Source organism: Oncorhynchus mykiss, chromosome 16 (assembly GCF_057628025.1).
Source record: "Oncorhynchus mykiss isolate SJ-2025 chromosome 16, ASM5762802v1, whole genome shotgun sequence".
NCBI lineage: Eukaryota > Metazoa > Chordata > Actinopteri > Salmoniformes > Salmonidae > Oncorhynchus > Oncorhynchus mykiss.
This window is the reverse complement of record NC_143037.1, coordinates 57,342,744-57,362,015: the sequence shown is the minus strand read 5'-3', so window position 1 is coordinate 57,362,015 and position 19,272 is coordinate 57,342,744. Positions and strand designations below refer to the sequence as shown.

Below are 19,272 nucleotides of genomic sequence, written 5' to 3'. Positions count from 1 at the left end.
TTTTGACGTCAGGTTTTTGGTGATTAAATTGTTATTGTTGACTATGATTCAAAGAATATACATGTCATTTGTTAACTTTACATACTGTAGCAATGTGTTGCCTCCACATATTGACAGCTGAGGTGAGGGTCTTTCAGTGTTTTGTTCCCAGGGCTATGGTTGGTTGTGAGGACCTGGAACCGTGGTGAGACACAGAGGCAGCAGTCAGCTCCATGGCGTGGACTGAGCTCGTGGTCCAGGCAGGGTTCAACACTGGGCCACACAGGGCCCTCCTACCATTCCTCCTCTTGATGTTCCTCACCTCCCGCTGCCTTGGTGGTCCCACAAAGCCTGCCCGCATCTCTCTGTCACCAGGGCAGCCTTTCCTAGTACTATGGGGAGTAGCCAACAAGGCGGGTTCTGGACGTCCCGACCCAGGAGCCATTGGGATGGAGAGAGAAGGCTGCTTGGCCATGTTTTATGAGGACACTCTGGGGAAGTACCCTTATTACACTGACCAGGACCAGCCTGTGAACGGAGGCCTTCCCCAACAACTCAGACCGGAAGGACACCTCCAGAATACACAGGAGGACCTCGCGGCCGCGCTACCCTCTCCGGGGTACCGGGGTACCAGGGAATGGGGGTACTGGGTTGGGGCCAGTGTTCCCAGCAGTGGGGAAGGAACCGTGAGAAACAGGGCATCTACATGGAGGGCTCTACTGAGGACATTCTTCCCTAACTGGACCACAGAGGAGGTGGAGAAGTGGTCTCAGGTAAGATCCTCATCACGACAGTGCCAGTTTATAGTAATAGGATAAACAGATGTTATAGATGCTATTCACTATGCCAGTTGTCTCATAATAATGATGTCATCCCGTCCCCCAGGTGGACTTTGAGATGGCGGCCCAGTCCATCCTTATGGAGACACTGTAGGAGATGAGGCTCCGCCCCACAGAGCGCAGAGTGTCCTAGTACCCCAACTACTACAACTCTGGCCCCCCCAGTCGATATCCAATTACACGGGCCGCTGTCTCGCTGCTGAAATGGCGTTGAACGACGTGCCGCTATGGCTATGGAAACGCTGCTCAGCCCTCTACCTTGCCCTCACGTTAGAGAAGCTGCAGGGCGGGATCTCAAGGGCCAGACTGTACACATCTAATCAGATCCGAGAGGCACTGAGAGTGACAGGCTTGGCTGAGACCGCCTACGACCTTCCTGTGTTCCTATTAGTCAGTAGTGTCTATACGTCAACTAACTCTTTTCTGTATGAGGTGAGAGATAGTGCTGGGTGGAAGTGGATGTTGCCATATTTTTGATAGTGGTTTCTCTGTCTGGTGGGTCTGTAACTAATGTGTGATGTTCCCTCAGGTGGACTTGGTCAACGGTATTAGTTAGAGTGCTGCCATGGGGGTAGCAGGGGTTATCCTCTGGGAGAACGATCCAAGTGTCTTCTCTACAAGGACCAGTGGCAATTTTAGCGTGTAAATCTTGGTGGGGAAAAAAATAACATGTGGGATGCATGCCAGCAAAGCCCCTACACAACACTAACCAATACATTAATAGCACTATAACAGTGACAAAAAGTGCCCACAAACTGTTAGGGCCTACATAAATAAAGCTGTCCCAACAGCAGTCCCAACACCTTACCACTGCTACACCTGGCTATCAGTGGTGCCTTGTCTGGCAGCAAAACAGTTCATTCAGCCTCATATACTGCCTTTTAGAAAAACATAGCTGATATGGCTGACTTGCTTAAAAAAACGTGGTTTCTACTGACAATTGAGATGTACAAACTATGGCATAAGGGAATGACAAGCTGATTAGAGGCAATCCGTAATTTCGATTAAGACAATGAGTGAACTAGGAAGGACGTCATCAATATAACTATTTGTTCATCACTTTTGAAATGTACAGCGACATAATTCAGAACATGGGCCGTTATTACAGTGTTCTCCCTGTACACCAAGTCAGAACCATAGGATAAATAAAGGGGGCATATAAGCAGACATTTCTCAAACACAGTTTATAGGCTACATGTGCACACCAAGTTAGAACAGTAGGTGAAGTTAAGAGGTGAAAATAGACCAAATTATTAGGGTGAGGCACATGGGCTACTACCAGCTTACTACACAACATACACTTAGTATTACTTTCTTAGCTACAGTATACATATCTCCCTGGCGTATGACATCATTTATGCAGCAGCATACAAGACATTTTTGGACTCACCTTGTTGTGCTGTGCTCACTTGAACAGGAAGGTAGCACGGCAGTCCTTCACGGGCAAATTTTGTCATCAAACTTTGTCATCGAAGTCTGGCATTCTCTGGATTTATGGTGCTTTCAAGACAACTGGGAACTAAAAAAATAAAAAGGTTGAATCTTGATGATGTCAGTGATCTTCAGGTCGTAGCTCTAGAAAGAGGCCCGAGTACCCGGATTTACAATTCCGAGTTGGATGAAAGTTCAAAACGTATTTTCCCAGTCGTAGCTCGTTTTTCCTGAGTTCCTAGTTGTCTTGAACTTACGAGTCAGATTTTGAGATTTTGCAGTTCCGACTTGTTATTTTGACCGCGGCACAAATCATGCTTAATTGACAGCATGGCCAATGTTGAATGTTTATCATTTTAAACTAGGAAAGGAGCCCCTTAATCTTAGACTTGGGACCACACATCCACTCCACTGAATAGCAGGCTAGTGATTGCTTTGCAAGCTTGTATTTAGCCACTGATTCCTTCCAAACCACTCATTGTTGAATTTGCTATTTCCAATTTGCTATTTCCAACTTGTTGTGAATGTGTAATGTGTAATGTAATGTAATGTTTATGTCCAATGGCCGATGAGCATCGAGACATTTTATCATTCATTTTTCTTCATATGACAAGGATTAAAAAGGATTTGCCAGTAGATTGTCGACTTGCTTCATGATGATAACTGCTAGCTAAGATTTTGAAAGTATGATGTTGACAAGATCAGTCCAACCAAAGCTACTGTACATTGTCATGACTGTCCTGACCAGGTCAGGTTACAGGAGACCACAACCCTACAGATTATCTCTCAACCCCAACAGAGGAGGAGAGATCTTAGCGGTCTGAAGATGTGGGGGGTTTTATGACCCCTCACGGCCCTGGTAAATCTCAGGCCACAGACAAATTCCTTTGTCCTGTTACTGTGGAGAACCAGCCTTAGAACATTAAACATTAAATAAAGGGACTTTGGAACAATGGTTAATGTCAGCCACAATGGTGGTCATGACGATAGATGGAATATGAAAATGTATGTCATTTTTGTTTTGTTATTAAAGGTTAATAGATGACGTTATTACGAAAACATTGTAACGTGAAGTTTTCATAGTAGATGTTTGATGTTTATACATTGTACATTGTATGGAACATATCCAAATCAAAGAGAATGTTTTGGGGAAGATGAAATGTTAACTTAGTTGTTTAAAATAGGATTTGAATCAAATCTAGACCTTGCCTCATTAACTTGGTACTCCCAGTGAATTGCCCTAAAAAGCGGTTACGCCCACTCCTGACCCAAGGGTATAAAACCTGTAAGTATAGAATTTACTAGAAGACTACGTGACCCAAGCTGCAGCAAGGTCTAAAAAGTCAACGAACCCAGAACGCAACGCAAGTTTGAGGACAAAGAAATCCTTTTCTATCCAAGCTACGGATGAGTAGCTGTGTCTAAGTGGGTGAATTCAAGTCGAACCACCTAGCCTCCATCTCCCATCGAATCGTGGTATCTAAAGGGTTTCATTCCTATGCTGTGAGCTCTGAGCTACAGAGCTGTTTGTCCTCAGAAGACTCCTTCCAGAGCAAAGGGTGAGGGAACAGACTCCTAAGCCAAAAATGACACTGACATCGGGAGGACGCTCAGAGAGGTGCGCCGGAGTAGGGCGTCATCGAACAGCTGAAGGCCTACGCAGAGAATCCTCGGAGAGCATCCCCACGTAATTACATCATTATATTCTGACCCATAAGAGCGGCAGTTTGGGGCAAGGCTAGGGTTAGAATAGCGTAGCTGACAAATTCACCCAAATGTATATTTCACTTGTGTACTTTCTTTTTTCTCTCTCTTTTGAAATCCCCATTGTGGGTAACACGCGCCATAGTGTGTTGGCCCGTTGTACTAAGTTCTAATCAATAGCCTATAATGTGTTTTGTCTATGTGTATCTTTTATCATCATTTTAGCTTTTTAGTAAATAAATATTAAACTAAGATTGGTGTGGTACGAATTCATTGGTGAGACCCGGGTCCGTGCAGATTCACGGGCTACAAGGCGTTCAGAACGAGATTGTAGAGGTAACTGGTTAATTAGCGGCTGTTGTAAAATCGATATTCGGATATTCTTTGAGTTAATTTGGGAAATAGAAACTCAATAAAAACTAGTTTTCCCATGGTGCCTCAGATTAATGAGTTAATAATTGCTTGATTCACTTAATCACGCAATTAGAAACTTTAATCATTCGATGAACAAGTCACATTAACTAATACAACGTCACGACAACATATAACGTGATTTGACGTAATTTTATCTGTGGCCAACGACCTTGAGCCTTCTTGGATGGGCACTTCTAATGTAACTTGATGGCAGCACCCAAGGGGCTTGAATTTTCAATCTATACCCTTAGACTTGGCAGTGATGTAGTGTCCCCATGAGTGACAAAACACTGAATCAATCACGAAGCAACGCTCCATATTTTCTGCTGGCTTGCCCCACCACCAAAGAAAGCACTGAGCTTAGATGAAACACCTGCGTTTTGGAGCTGCCTTATTCAAGAAAACAAAAGAGACTGTGATTGTAATGAGCTTTATAAACTCAATGATATATTTACATTTTTTGACATGGTTTGCAAACTGATATGTGACATGTATTAATGCCAAAATAACATGCAAAACAGGCATTGCTAAAAATGTGGGGCTCTGCCCCACCTGCCCTGAATGACAGGTCGCTATTGACAAGGACTCAGATCTCTTAAATCTTCCATACATTGTCAGTCGTACTAATGTAACTGTGTCTGAGGTTTGCGAATGACATTTCCCCTCTGTCTGTGTCTCCCCCCAGACAGCCTGCTCAGAGCTAGCCACATTCATGCTTGAGGTTCTGGGCCCGTATGCCGTCAACGTGACCACAGCCATTTATCTATGCCAGGGGCGTGGCCACTGCTTGCGCCACAAATCCAAGAGCTCCGCCTACCTGCACCTGCCACCCTCCAACTTTCTGATGACAGAGAGGAAGGTAGAGATGGTGCAGGTCACAGACCAGCTGGACCCTGCAACCTGGAGGCCTGGAAGAGGGACTTAAAGTGGCAGTGTTATGAGTGTCCCTGGAGGGGCCAGTCACCGATGAGGTCCTCAAGGACAGGGCTGAGGTCAGGGCACAGAGTGCCCTTCCAGCCAGACTGAATCCCCCCTTATTGAGTGAGCTGAACCAGGGAACCAGCCCCACCTTTGCTCTCTTGAACCACAGTGGACCGTCACTCACTGCACCTCTCCTACCTCTACTGCTGGTATTAACCACAGCTTTAAGCCTTAGCCTGAACACAGACTTATGCCTGAACTCCTGACTAACCTGCAGGACTATCAGGTCAGGCTAAAGACTGTTGCATTAGTGTATAACAAAGGAGCATGGTACAAAAAATATCTATTTCTAAAAATGAAATCTGAAAATTATACTTTTATTTTGGAAAGTGGATCCTTTTTTGGGGTCTGTGTTGTCTAAACAAACAAATACACTTTTTATTCATAGGATGCGGTTAACATTGCCGTACTTTCTTGTCTCATCGACAGTTGTGTGCGTTCACTTCATAACAGGGCAGTACTGGATGTTTCTGGGGCGGTAGGTAGCCTAGCGGTTAAGAGCATTTGACCAGTAACTGAAACGTCGCTAGTTCGAATTCCCAAGCAGACTAGATGAAAAGTTTGTCACTCTGGATAAGAGTATCTGCTAAATGACAAAAATGTACTAATTTTTGTTAATCTGCACACTTTTCTTCTCTCTATTCCTTACATGTGAATGGCTTTGTTGTAATATGGTTCCCAAGTTGGTTTCCTCAAACACACATTCTACAACATGTTTCTGCAGTCATATCAACTGAGACGATTTCACCATTACCTTTGTGTTCTTACTGGTCATGCTACTGTGATTACAATAAATCATGCCTTTTTTTCTGTGGAAATGAACTAATATGTTATATAAAATGTATTGGATGCACTCTAGATGTCCTGTATCTATGCACTCATGTCATCACAACCAAACAAGGAACAAAAACAGACAGCTACTCTTTGCAGCTCATGTAAATTTGTTATTTTTCTTAAAATATACACTTAGGACAAAAATCATTTTTTTGTTACAGAAAGATATGCACAAAGGTGCTTCTGATTGTACAGAGATATTATTAAGAGCAGTTAGAGGAGACCATCCCTCTCTCCAGACAAACATGCATCCCCCCAAAGTCTATAGTCCTACAGCCCATCCCCTTTTATATCCAGTGTGCGGGTGCTGCCTTATCTAGGTGGGTCTTCAGCAGGTCTGACGACATCTGGTAACATACAAGTCCTGTAAGGGCATGTTACACGTAACGGCTGTCCAGAACCTCTCACCATGGCAACACAATTTAAGCCAAATAGATATGTTAGAAATTGAGACAGGCCTACCTACCAGCCAACCTGTGATGTGACAAAAGGTACCACAGTCTCCTAAAGCACAACAATCTATCCAGGGAACACAGGACAGCCTGATAACTAACAGGTATATAACATGGAGGGACTGCCCTTTATACAATATAATATGTACCCCCACACCTTCAGCTGTCTCATGTCACTATTAAAACCTGCCACAGGCAGTTTCTGGAACCGGCCTAAGAAATCTAAATCTTATCACAACCGTTCCTAAAGCTCATGCTCCATACAAATCAGACCTTATTCGGCACATGCTTCATAAACAACAGGCCCTTCCCTACAATACAGAGAAAGAAAACTGAGAAATAATAGAAAAGTAAAACATAAAATAATAGATACACAATAAGTAATGATAACTTGAGGGAGAGAGTGCCACCGTGTGGGCAGCAGCAGTTAGTGCAATCTGAACCAAGTGGGTCGGACGGGAATACATTAAGAAAAGCATCAAGTGTTCAGTTTCCTTCAAGTTCTGTCAGGTTCCTAGCCGAGCGAGGATCTCAGGGGCGGGGAGGGGCGTCTCCATGTGGAGGGGTAAGGAGAGGGGGTTAATGTAGATCACCCATGAAGCTGGCATGATTAGTAGCAGTGATTCCAGGGGGGTCATTAGGTTAACAAAGTGTCTGCAGTGGACTAGGGTCTCTGGGGGAGAGGGGTCTCCAGGGTGGAGGGGCTACTTGCAAATAGCTTCCAGGGCATCCAGGGTGCGCTTGATGTCCCGGATCTGGGCAGCCAGTGTGTGGATAGGCTGCATGGAACGATCAAGCTCCTCACAGCGCGCCATCAGCGTGTACATTCCCTATGAACACATGGAGGAAGTGAGCACACATCATATACTTATGACACAACAAGCATCCATGATTGTCATTGATCATAATTTACCTCATGTCTAGCCAAGCTCGCTCTTCTCTCACCTTTATGCTCATGTCAACAGACTCCCCCAGGCTGTCCACTGAGTCTCTGTAGGTTTGGATGTATCCCACACTCAGCGCTGTCATCTGGACACACACAGATAAAGACATGCACTGAGTGTACAAACATTAGGAACACCTTCCTAACATTGAGTTGCACCCCCTTTTAACCTCAGAAGAGCCTCAATTCGTTAGGGCATGGACTCTACAACGTGTCGAAGGCGTTCTACTGGGATGCTGGCCCATGTTGGGATGCTGGCCCATGTTGACTCCAATGCTTCCCACAGTTGTCCATTCTTGAAACACACTGGAAACTGTGGAGTTTGAAAAACCCAGCAATGTTGCACTTCTTAACACATTCAAACCAGTGCACCTGGCACCTAATACCAAAGGCACTTAAATTGTTTGTTTCCCATTCACCCTCTGAATGGCACACATACACAATCCATGTCTCAAGGCTTAAAAATCCTTCTTTAACCTGTCTCCTCCCCTTCATCTACACTGATTGAAGTGGATTTAACAGGTGATATTAATAAGGGATCATAGCTTTTCACCTGGATTCACCTGTCTGATGGAAAGCAGGTGTTCTTAATGTTTTGTAAACTCAGCTATTAACATAGCAGACCCTTAATAGCAAACCCTTAATATCAGCAACTTACAATAAGCAATGTATATCAGGGCAGGACTAAAAGGACAGTTGAACGCAGATCAAAATGGTCCATGTTTGTGAACAAACTGAGCTCACGTACGTTCTGGATGGTTCCGTTGAGGCTGCGCATCATCAGCTCCACACTGTGGGCAACATCCTGAGTGTGTCTCTGTAGGTCCACCAGGACAGCAGGGTCGATGGGAGGGATGTCTGCCGGCTGCCGCAACGACGACCCCCGACCCCTGCTACTGATGGAACCCGAGCAGTCCGCTGGACACAGAAAGAGAGAGACAGAAACACACACAGGAAATTACTACCTTATCGACAGTCTACAAAGCAAACCAAATCAGCCTCCCTCATCCAAGCAGTGCTAGGACACTCATCCGTCCTCCCACCCTTCCTGAGGGTGCTAATCTAATCACAAGAGGAAAGGGGAAGAATTTATTTGATTTGGAACTCGGCCTTCAACTGCAGCTTAACACTGACGCATCACTAAAATCATAACAGAAAAGGCAGTTTGTGAATCAGCATTTCACTGATCACCAGGGTCGTATTCAGGTAAACCGTAGCAAAACGTTTTGCAACAGAAAACAAGTGTATCTTACTGGACAAGTTCAGGTGATCTCTCCCTGTTTTAGTCAGTTTGGTGCCTAATGAATACAACCCAGGTGAATAACCATCCGTCCTCCGGTGTTATACTCACAGTCACAGTCACAGTCCAGGCTGGGCTTGGAGCTCATCTTGATCTTCTGCTCCAGGTTGCGGCAGATGAAGTGGGTCAGGTCCCCGTCGTGGCTGACTGTTCCCTCCAGCTCCAGGGCAGAGGAGATGGTGGCCCTGCGGCCCTCTGGTTGCCCCCCCCGGCCGCCACCCCCTCCCCCGCACGCCTGGCTGATCTCATCCAGACTCTTGCTGTCCTGCATGCCCCGGACGATGCGCTCCCGCTCTGGGACGTTCCGCACATGCACCTGGGCCATGACGTGGGGCGGGCAGGGGCTGCTGTCTGATGAATTCCTCTTGGCTGGGGCAGAGCTTGGGCTGGGAGCTGCTGCTGAGGGCTCCTCTGTAAGCTGAGAGGAAGAGGCAGTCTTACATACCGGTACCAGACGTATGAACAAACACATGTATTATCCTTACTATTGCAGGTGGTCAAAAAATCCATACAAAAACAAAACATTTCCGCATTACAATGGTTAAAGTACAATTTTCTATTCTTGAGCTGTTGGCTCTGGCTCTTCATGTACAGGGGCAGTAGCGGTCAATATGGCAGACTCACCTGAGCTGAGACTTCCGCCTGGGTGTTTCCTGAATGCTGCTCCTCGCTCTCCTCCTCCTGCTTCTCCTCCTCTGTTTCTACAGAACAGCAGTTACAAGGCTCTGTGTGTTCTGTCTCTGACGGAAGTGTGTCTGCACTGGGAGTGTCCCTCTGTGGGGCTGTGTCTTTGGATGGAATGCTTGTTGCGGTGGCGGTATGCTGTGAGTCTCTAGACAGAACATCATTTAGGGGCTCATCTGTTTGGAGGGGTCCAGGGAGGGACATGTCTTGAGGGGCCGCGTGTGGGTTTGTGTCTGCCGCGCATGTGGCAGTGGGGCGGGAGGGCTGTGATATGAGCGTGTCTTTGTGTTGTTTGTCCGAATGGGACATGTAGTTGTGAGGAGTGTCTATGGGGTCTTCTTGTACATGGCATGCTCTCTCTCCATCCACACGGTTCTCAGTCTCTTCAGGGGTCCCATCGAGGGATCCGTGCCCAGGCCTTGGCACCCTGCCCCCAAACGTCAGGAGCTGCGAGGGGGTAGTAGGGGAGTAGATGTGCGGGCCATTCTCACTGCAGGATCCAGGGGAGTCTGGTGTATCCACCCCATTGGCTGCTTCCGGCACATATGTGTCAATCACAGGGAAGAGGCTCATCCCTCCACCTGCTGCATTCAATATGTTAGATAACAGACACGCTCTCCTACTCCCTATGCATACAACTATAAATAACTGGGTTGGATTCAACAAATCATTGCACATCAACTTGCCCACCTAGGGCTCTAGCTTATCCTTGTAATTGGGGCTTGCTTGCTTTCAAGGGACGGTGGGAGAAAGACTTTAACATATTACACACAATGCTTTCTATTAATCTCTTGATAACAGCCAAACGTCCCAACAAACTGGCTTAGTTGCGTCGAAGCAACTTCTAGTACCGGTAGCCAGCATACATTGGAAGACCCACCAAACTAAACTGTCAACAATACTACTTTGCAGCTCAACGCAATCCAATAAATAGAGGTTGACCGATTATGATTTTTCAACGTCGATACCGATTATTGGAGGACCAAAAAAGCCGATACCAATTAAATTGGTCGATAAAAAAAATTAATATTTGTAATAACGACAATTACAACACTTATTTTAACTTAATATAATACAGCAATAAAAATCAATTTAGCCTCAGATAAATAATGAAACATGTTCAATTTGATTTAAATTATGCAAAAACAAAGTGTTGGAGAAGTAAAAGTGCAATATGTGCCATGTAAAAAAGCTAACGTGAGTTCCTTGCTCAGAACATGAGAACATATGAAAGTTGGTGGTTCCTTTTAACATGAGACTTCAATACTCCAAGGTAAGAGGTTTAGGTTGTAGTTAATATAGTATTTATAGGACTATTTCTCTCTATACCATTTGTATTTCATATACCTTTGATTATTGGATGTTCTTATAGGCACTATAGTATTGCCAGTGTAACAGTATAGCTTCCGTCCCCCTCCTTGCCTCTACCTGGGCTCGAACCAGGAACACATCGACAACAGCCACACTCGAAGCAGCGTTATCCATCGCTCCACAAAAGCCGCAGCCCTTGCAGAGCAAGAGGAATAACTACTCCAAGTCTCAGAGCGAGTGACGTTTGAAACGCTATTAGGGCACACCCAGCTAACTAGCTAGCCATTTCACATCGGTTACACCAGCCATTAGGCTAATAGGCTTGAAGTCATAAACAGCACTGTGCTTGCGAAGAGCTGCTGGCAAAACGCACGAAAGTGCTGTTTGAATGAATGCTTATGAGCCAGCTGCTGCCTACCATCGCTCAGTCAGACTGCTCTATCAAATCATAGACTTCATTATAACACACAGAAATACAAGCCGTTGGTCATTAATATGGTCAAATCCGGAAACTATAATTTCGAAAACAAAACGTTTATTATTTCAGTTAAATACGGAACAGTTCGGTATTTTATCTAACGGGTGGCATCCCTAAGTCTAAATATTCTTGTTACATTGCACATCCTTCAATGTTATGTCATAATTACGTAAAATTCTGGCAAATTAGTTCGCAATGAGCCAGGCTGCCCAAACTGTTGCATATACCCTGACTCTGCGTGCAATGAACGCAAGAGAAATGACACAATTTCACCTGGTTAATATTGCCTGCTAACCTGGATTTCTTTTAGCTAATTATGCAGGTTTAAAAATATATACTTCTGTGTATTGATTTGAAGAAAGGCATTGGTGTTTATGGTTAGGTACAGTCGTCCAACAATTGTGCTTTTTTCGCAAATGCGCTTTTGTTAAATCATCCCCCAGCGTTGCATCGATTATATGCAACGCAGGACACGCTAGATAAAAGTAATATCATCAACCATGTGTAGTTATAACTAGTGATTATGATTGATTGATTGTTTTTTTATAAGATAAGTTTAATGCTAGCTAGCAACTTACCTTGCCTTCTACTGCATTTGAGTAACAGGCAGGCTCCTCGTGGAGTGCAATGAGAGGCAGGTGGTTAGAGCTTTGGACTAGTTAACTGTAAGGTTGCAAGATTGGATCCCTCGAGCTGACAAGGTGAAAATCTGTCATTCTGCCCCTGAACAAGGCAGTTAACCCACTGTTCCTAGGCCGTCATTGAAAATAAGAATGTGTTCTTAACTGACTTGCCTAGTTAAATAAAAAGGTAAAAAAAATATTTAAAAAAAATATCTATTTTTTTTAATTGGCGCCCAAAAATAAAACTTGAAATCGGCCCCAATTAAATCGGCCATTCCGAATAATCGGTCGACCTCTACTAATAAACACATGAAAACTAAAATATAACAAAGGTTGAGTGAGTACAATACGAGGTAAGAATATCTTTGGCCAACAACAGCTAACATTAGCTAGCTTACCTCATAAAAACACAGGTTGCTAACGAGCTGGCTGTCAATTTGCCAGAAGACACCAACTCTACCGTTACACTTGTTTACACTGAGCTGCACTGAGGTCAGAACGCATTCATGGTTACATTAAGACAGCGTTGAGCCAGTACGAGATATGGGTCAGAAAACTTATTTAAATTCAGGGATTCCACTGTACCTTTATCCACAATGCTCCATCGAGAAGATCGAAGGCTACTGCTAGTTTTCCCGGAAAACTGCCCTTTTCGTCCTCAACCACAGCAGTCATTACGGAATGGCACGTTGTGTTGAACAACAAAAGGAGCTGATTGGCTGACACTGCCATTCCGTGGTTGAGCAAGCATGGAGAGTACGGAGATAGCCCAAAAGTCTGGCTAAGAAACAGATGTTGGGTTTTGGAAAAACGCCCTCAGTGTGGTCTGAAAGCAATACAGAGGAAGAAGGCACTGCAATAGCGTGGTTAACGAACAGACGTCATTAAGGACAGCGAGGAAGAAAAAGAAGAGCGGAGTGCAGAGGGAAGATGCGTTTCAGGAAGAATGGCGCCAAGTACAAACCACACTGTGTATTCTTTGATACACTATACAGTACCAGCTTTGCACACTCTTGGCATTCTCTCAACCAGCTTTGTGAGGTGGTCACCTGGAATGCATTTCAATTAACAGGTGTGCCTTGTTAAAAGTTATTTTGTGGAATTTCTTTCTTTCTTAATGCATTTGAGCCAATCAGTTGTGTTCTGACATGGTAGGGGTGGTATACAGAAAATTGCATTATTTAGTAAAATACCAAGTCCATATTATGGCAAGAACAGCTCAAATAAGTAAAGAGAAACAACAGTCCATCAATACTTTAAGACATGAAGGTCTTTACCTGACAGTCACGTTAGGATATGTCAGTTATCCCGTGAGAGCTTTTGTGCCGGACCCACTATGGTGCTTTAGATATCAAGCTTATGGTCATATTGCAGCAGTGTGTAGGAGGGAGATTCCATGATGTGAGAAGTGTGCAGGAGCACATGAGACAAACGAATGTATAGTATCAGTGGAAAAACTGTGTGTCAATTGTGGGGGTGCCCATGTTGCTGGGGATCAGAAGTTACCGGTGCAAGAGAGACAGGTTGAGGGTGCCAGGGTCAGTGTCGAACAGAAGGTGCAGTATGCTGAGGCAGTGAAAACAGTAGAGGATTATGGGTCAAGGGTGAGCAGTAGAGCTAGGCCAATACAGAGTGATATGCATTTGTGCTTCATAAGGTTGGCATCTTAGCGTTCATTGCCATGGTTATCAACTGTACCGCAGAAATAGAACGTCATTTATAGAAAACAGATGTTGTGGTGGCATCTGCAGAGAAGTACTTGGGTGTTTGAGTTTTACTGCAGAAGAGTTAAGGTGTGTTGAACAAAAGAGTCCCGTCCTTCCATGCCATTGGCCTGGTGTAGGATCAGTTAGGGTCAAAGTAGTTGAATGGGGTGTGGATTTTTACTTGTATGAAATAGTGGTATATAGGTGTAGGGTTAGTTGGTGGTGAATTTTTTTTCATTTCCCTCTTCCTTTTTATTTTTGTATCACAAAATGTAACGTGATCGACCACACACTACTGCACAATAGGTGGCGGCATGCACAAACAAATGTACGAATGTCATGATACCAAAGACGAAGAAACTGCCATTCCAAAATGGCTGCGGTGGCTACTGCTAGCTAGCATGAGGATGAAAAGGGAAGTTCTCCAGGAAAACTGGTAGTATTTCAATCTTCTCAATGTATCGGTGTGGATAAAGGTCACATTTGGAGTAAAGTGGCATATCCCATCCCTGCATTGAGGTACATTTTCCCACCCATATCCCGCGCCAGCTCCATGGTGTCTTAAACAAATCAAATGTTATTGGTCGCTTACACAAATGTTATCACAGCTGTAACAGTGCAATAATAACGAACAATACACAAAAATCCCCCAAAATGTATAAATATTAAAAAGAGAAATGTCAAAGTCCGGAATATAAATATATATGTTGGTGTGTAAAGACCAGGGATGGGCAACGTTGATGCGGTGTGGCAATTTTTTTTAATCACAACTCATGAGGGGCCGCAGTGTTTTAATTACATGCAATTCTACTCATTTTGCCATGGGGCGGAGACAAATGCTTGCAGTTTTTAATATGATATCTGATAATGATAATTTTGATAATGATAATTTTGAGCCCCCCAGGCTCAAATTCGACATACAAGTTTAGATAACTTGCTGCTAGATTAACTTACCAATAGAAACATTTAGCTGACATGGGCTAATTGGTGACCATCAGTGACTGATATAACAAGAGAAAACTGTTGATGCGCAACCAAATTTCAAAATTGCACCTTGTGTATTCTACCTCGCAACAGTAAGTTGAGACCATGACTGAGTTCGCCCCAAGGAGGAAATTGATCTGCGGGCAGCCAATTGGACAGTATATGAATAGAAAATGTGTGTACAGCAGTAGTTATATAGGATGAGCCTTGACCAGAATGCAATATATACATACACATACATACATACATACATACATACATACATACATACATACATACATACAGTGGGTAAAACAGTATGTAAACATTATTAAAAAGTGACCAGTGTTCAATGACTATGTACTACATAGGGCAGCAGTGTCTTAAGGTGCAGGGTAGAGTACTGGGTGGTAGCCCGCTAGTAACAGTGGCTAAGTTCAGGGCAGGATAATGTAACCTTGATTGCATTCTAAGCTTTGTGTAAACTAGCTTAATGGTAGAGTAGTATCTTCTGCTAAAATGTAACCATGATTGCGTTCCTACCCCAGTGCAGCTCAGTGTAAACAAGAGTTACGGTAGGGCCGGTATCTTCAGGCAAGCTGTCAGTGTGATTAGCTAACGTTACGGCTAGTAAGCTAACGTTTAATCAGCTCGCAACAGGAGGCTGTAAAACATTGAGCAATACGAACTATTAGACTAATGATGTAAAAATCATAAAGAATGGGTACAACATCCAACAAGCAAGTTGACACATTGCTTTCATCAGCCATAAACGAACAGTTTACTCAGCAGTCAGATGACGTTAGCTATCTAGCTAGCTGTCGATGCTAGCAGCCAGGCCTCGGAGTGTTATCTTGTTTTCAGTTCCGTTGTTACTCCGTGTCTGTCAAGAGTAACCATCACCCGGAAATGTGTGGGAATACTTATTTCTACCACTAACTTTAAGGAAAATCAAATATCTGCATGTTTTTAGCGTAATCAAATAAATAAACACTTACCAGTGTAATGTTTTCCAAGAGATCTAGTCAACCATGAAATTTAGTCCAGTCCGCTCTGTATGTTTATCCCTACAACCTGCAGTAGAGAACGCAATAGTTCCGCATAATCATAGAAAAACTAGCAGGCCTGGCTCACCACAGTAAATGTCTGACATGATGATTAAATGCAGTAGTAAGTATGTGATGTTTCATGAATATAATAAAACCCATAATAATTGTAATTACTGAATAATTTCAGAATGAAGTTGTATTAAATGGAATTTAATCAAACACAGTCAATCATATCTGTGTATCACAGGAGGCTTCTGAGGGGGGAACAGCTTACAATAATGGCCCGAACAGCGCAAATGGAATGGCATCAAACACATAGAAACCAAGTGTTTGATGTATTTGATACCATTCCACTGATTCCGCTCCAGCCATTAACACGAGCCTGTTCTCCCCAATTAAGTAGCCACCAACCTCCTGTGGTGTACTTATGAGCTTTGCCTCCAGTGCCTTCATCTTTTCGCTCCCAGGTCAGGGCGAGGGGACGGACGTAAAGTCTATACTGTTACACATGCAGTTATCTCTCTTCCCCACAGAGGGAGACAGAGACCATTGCCCATCACTTCTGATGTCACCGAGCTACAGTATTTGCCACATGGCCATGAATGTGTAAGCTGTGCTGAGAGAGCCCCACCCATGCGCCTCTCTGCCACAATCTTGTGATGTTCAAGATGGCAGAAGCAGAGCAGATACAGGACACAGACTATCCCTGGGGATATATGTCTTCACACCTATAACCCTAACCTACAAGGCCTAACTCACAGTGCTCAAGGACTCTGAGGTAATTCTTCACACAAAAATAATTAGTTTTTTTTATAGTGTCACAATACATTCGCTTGTGCTCAAATAGTGAGCCAACAGCCAACATTGTCAATTGTACGTTCATCTGTTTATTTGTTTTATAGGACACCGGTATCTAAGGAAACACACACAATATACAAACCATATGTTTAAACGCTATCTCACCACCATTTAGATGAAGCCTCAGTTGGACTTGAGGAGACCTAAAGGCCCTGAGCCATGTGGTGTCCTGTGTGGGAACAGCTTACAGACCGCAAACGTGACAGAGAGCAGGTTCAACCACATCTGAACCATGGTGATTGAGATCCGCCCAAACATAACCATGACCATCCCAATAACACAATGCACTGAACATTGTTTAATGTGTGGTTTCCTTTATTCAGTTCAGACCTAATGGGATATCTTGTTTGTAAGACCCACTTTGCTATTTCATTATTTATGTACTCATGTTATACACTGAGTGTACAAAACATTAGGAACGTTCTATGACAGACTGACCAGGTGAAAGTTATGATCCCTTACTCATGTCACCCGATAAATACATTTCAATCAGTGTAGATGAAGGGGAGGAGGCAGGTTAAAGAAGGATTTTTAAGTCTTGAGACATGGATTGTTTATGTGTGCTGTTCAGAGGGTGAATTGGCAAGACTAAATATTTAAGTGCCTTTGAACGGAGTATGGTGGTAGGTGCCAGGCGCACTGGTATGAGTGTTACACCCTGATCAGTTTCACCTGTCCTCGTTATTGTCTCCACCCCCTCCAGATGTTGCTTGTTTTCCCCAGTGTATTTATCCCTGTGTTTCCTGTCTCTCTGTGCCAGTTTGTCTTGTATGTTTCCAAGTCAACCAGTGTTTTTCCCATTCTCCTGCTTTTTGCATTCTCCTTTTTCTAGTCCTCCCGGTTTTGACCCTTGCCTGTTTCTGGACTCTGTTCCCGCCTGCCAGACCATTCTGCCTGCCTTGACCACGAGCTTGTCTGCCACTCTGTACCTCCTGGACTCTGATCTGGTTTTGACCTTTTTGCCTGTCCATGACCATTCTCTTGCCTACACCTTTGGATTAATAAACATTGTAAGACTCCAACCATCTGCCTCCTGTGTCTGCATCTGGGTCTTGCCTTGTGGCATGATATTGAGTGTCGAGAACTGAAACGCAGCTGGGTTTTTAGCCCTCAACATTTTCCCATGTGTATCAAGAATGGTCCACCACCTAAAGAACATCCAGCCAACTTGACACAACCGTGGGAAGCACTGTGGAACATTTTCAACACCTTGTAGAGTCCATGCCCCAACAAATAAAGGGCTGTTCTGAGAGCAATATTAGGAAGGTGTTCTTAATGTTTTGTATGTTTGCGGATTTACAGCAGGATAATGTCAAATGCATTATTTTGCATTGAACAATATTGGAATGTGAGTAGTCGATGATGGATAATGTGTATGTGGACTAATAAAGATGGATGATATAAATCCTTCAGATCTATCATGTGTCCGCACGCTATGTGCGTGTACAGTGCATTTGGAAGTTATCAGACCCCTTCACTTTTTCCACATTTTGTTACATTACAGCCTTATTACTGTGTAGTTGTGAAGACATCAAACTATGAAATAACACATGGAATCATGTAGTAACCAAAAAAGTGCTAAACAACTCAAAATACATTTTATATTTGAGATTCTTCAAAGTAGCCACCCTTTGCCTTGATGACAGCTTTGCACACTCTTGGCATTCTCTCAACCAGCTTCACAAGGTAGTCACCTGGAATGCATTTCAGTTAACAGGTGTGCCTTGTTAAAAGTTAATTTATTTTCTTCTTAATGTGTTTGAGCCAACCAGTTGTGTTCTGACAAGGTAAAGGTGATATACAGAAGATAGCCCTATTTGGTAAAAGACACGTCCACATTATGGCAAGAACAGCTGAAATTAGTAAAGAGAAACGACAGTCTATTATTACTTTAAGACATAGAGGTCAGTCAATGCGGAAAATTTCAAGAACTTTGAAAGTTTCTTCAAGTGCAGTTGCAATAACCATCAAGCGCTAAAACAAAACTGGCTCTCATGAGGACCCCCACAGGAAAGGAAGACCCAGTTACCTACCTCTGCTGCAGAGGATAAGTTCATTAGAGTTAACAGCCTCACAGAGCTCAAGTAACAGACACATCTCAACATCAACTGTTCAGAGGAGACTGCATGAATCAGGCCTTCATGGTCAAACTGCTGGAAAGAAACCTCTACTAAAGGACACCAATAAGAAGAAGAGACTTGCTTGGGCCAAGAAACATGAGAAATTGACATGAGACGGGTGGAAATCTGTCCTTTAGTCTGAGTCCAAATTTGAGATTTTTGTTTCCAACCATGGTGTCTTTGTGAGACGCAGAGTAGGTGAACGGATGATTTCCACATGTGTGGTTCCCACTGTGAAGCATGGAGGAGGAAGTGTGATGGTGTGGTGCTGCTTTGCTGGTAAAACTGTCAGTGATTTATTTAGAATTCAAGGCACACTTAACCAGCATGACTACCACATCATTCTGCAGCTATACGCCCTCACATCAGGTTTGCGCTTAGCAGGACTATCAGTTGTTTTTCAACAGGACAATGACCCAACACACCTCCAGGCTGTGTAAGGGTTATTTGACCAAGAAGGAGATTGATGGAGTGCAGCATCAGATGACCGGGCCTGTACAATCACCCAAACTCAATCCAATTGAGATGGTTTGGGATGAGTTGGACCGCAGAGTGAAGGAAAAGCAGCCAACAAGTTATCAGCATATGTGGGAACTCTTTCAA

The 19,272-nt window shown here is 43.8% G+C and overlaps 1 protein-coding gene and 1 pseudogene across 2 annotated transcripts; one reads left to right on the top strand and one right to left on the bottom strand.

Moving 5' to 3' along the window:
* Window positions 1–212: 212 nt before the first annotated feature.
* LOC110491107 (hyaluronidase Ba Hy-1-like) lies at window positions 213–5,554 on the top strand (annotated as a pseudogene).
* A 717-nt stretch (window positions 5,555–6,271) lies between these two features.
* Window positions 6,272–16,768, bottom strand: LOC110492313 (uncharacterized). Of its 2 annotated transcripts, none has more exons than XM_036947314.2 (6): window positions 16,655–16,768; window positions 9,502–10,145; window positions 8,929–9,295; window positions 8,326–8,495; window positions 7,580–7,663; window positions 6,272–7,464 (listed from the first exon to the last, which is right to left on the bottom strand). In XM_036947314.2, exons 2-6 carry the CDS (start codon window positions 10,132–10,134, stop codon window positions 7,339–7,341), a joined length of 1,380 nt encoding a protein of 459 aa, XP_036803209.2. In that variant the 5' UTR covers window positions 10,135–10,145; window positions 16,655–16,768; the 3' UTR covers window positions 6,272–7,338. The 2 variants fall into 2 exon arrangements, with proteins under 2 accessions (XP_036803209.2, XP_090059611.1); XM_090203485.1 differs by lacking the exon at window positions 16,655–16,768 and adding an exon at window positions 15,641–15,744.
* Between the last annotated feature and the right edge of the window lie 2,504 nt (window positions 16,769–19,272).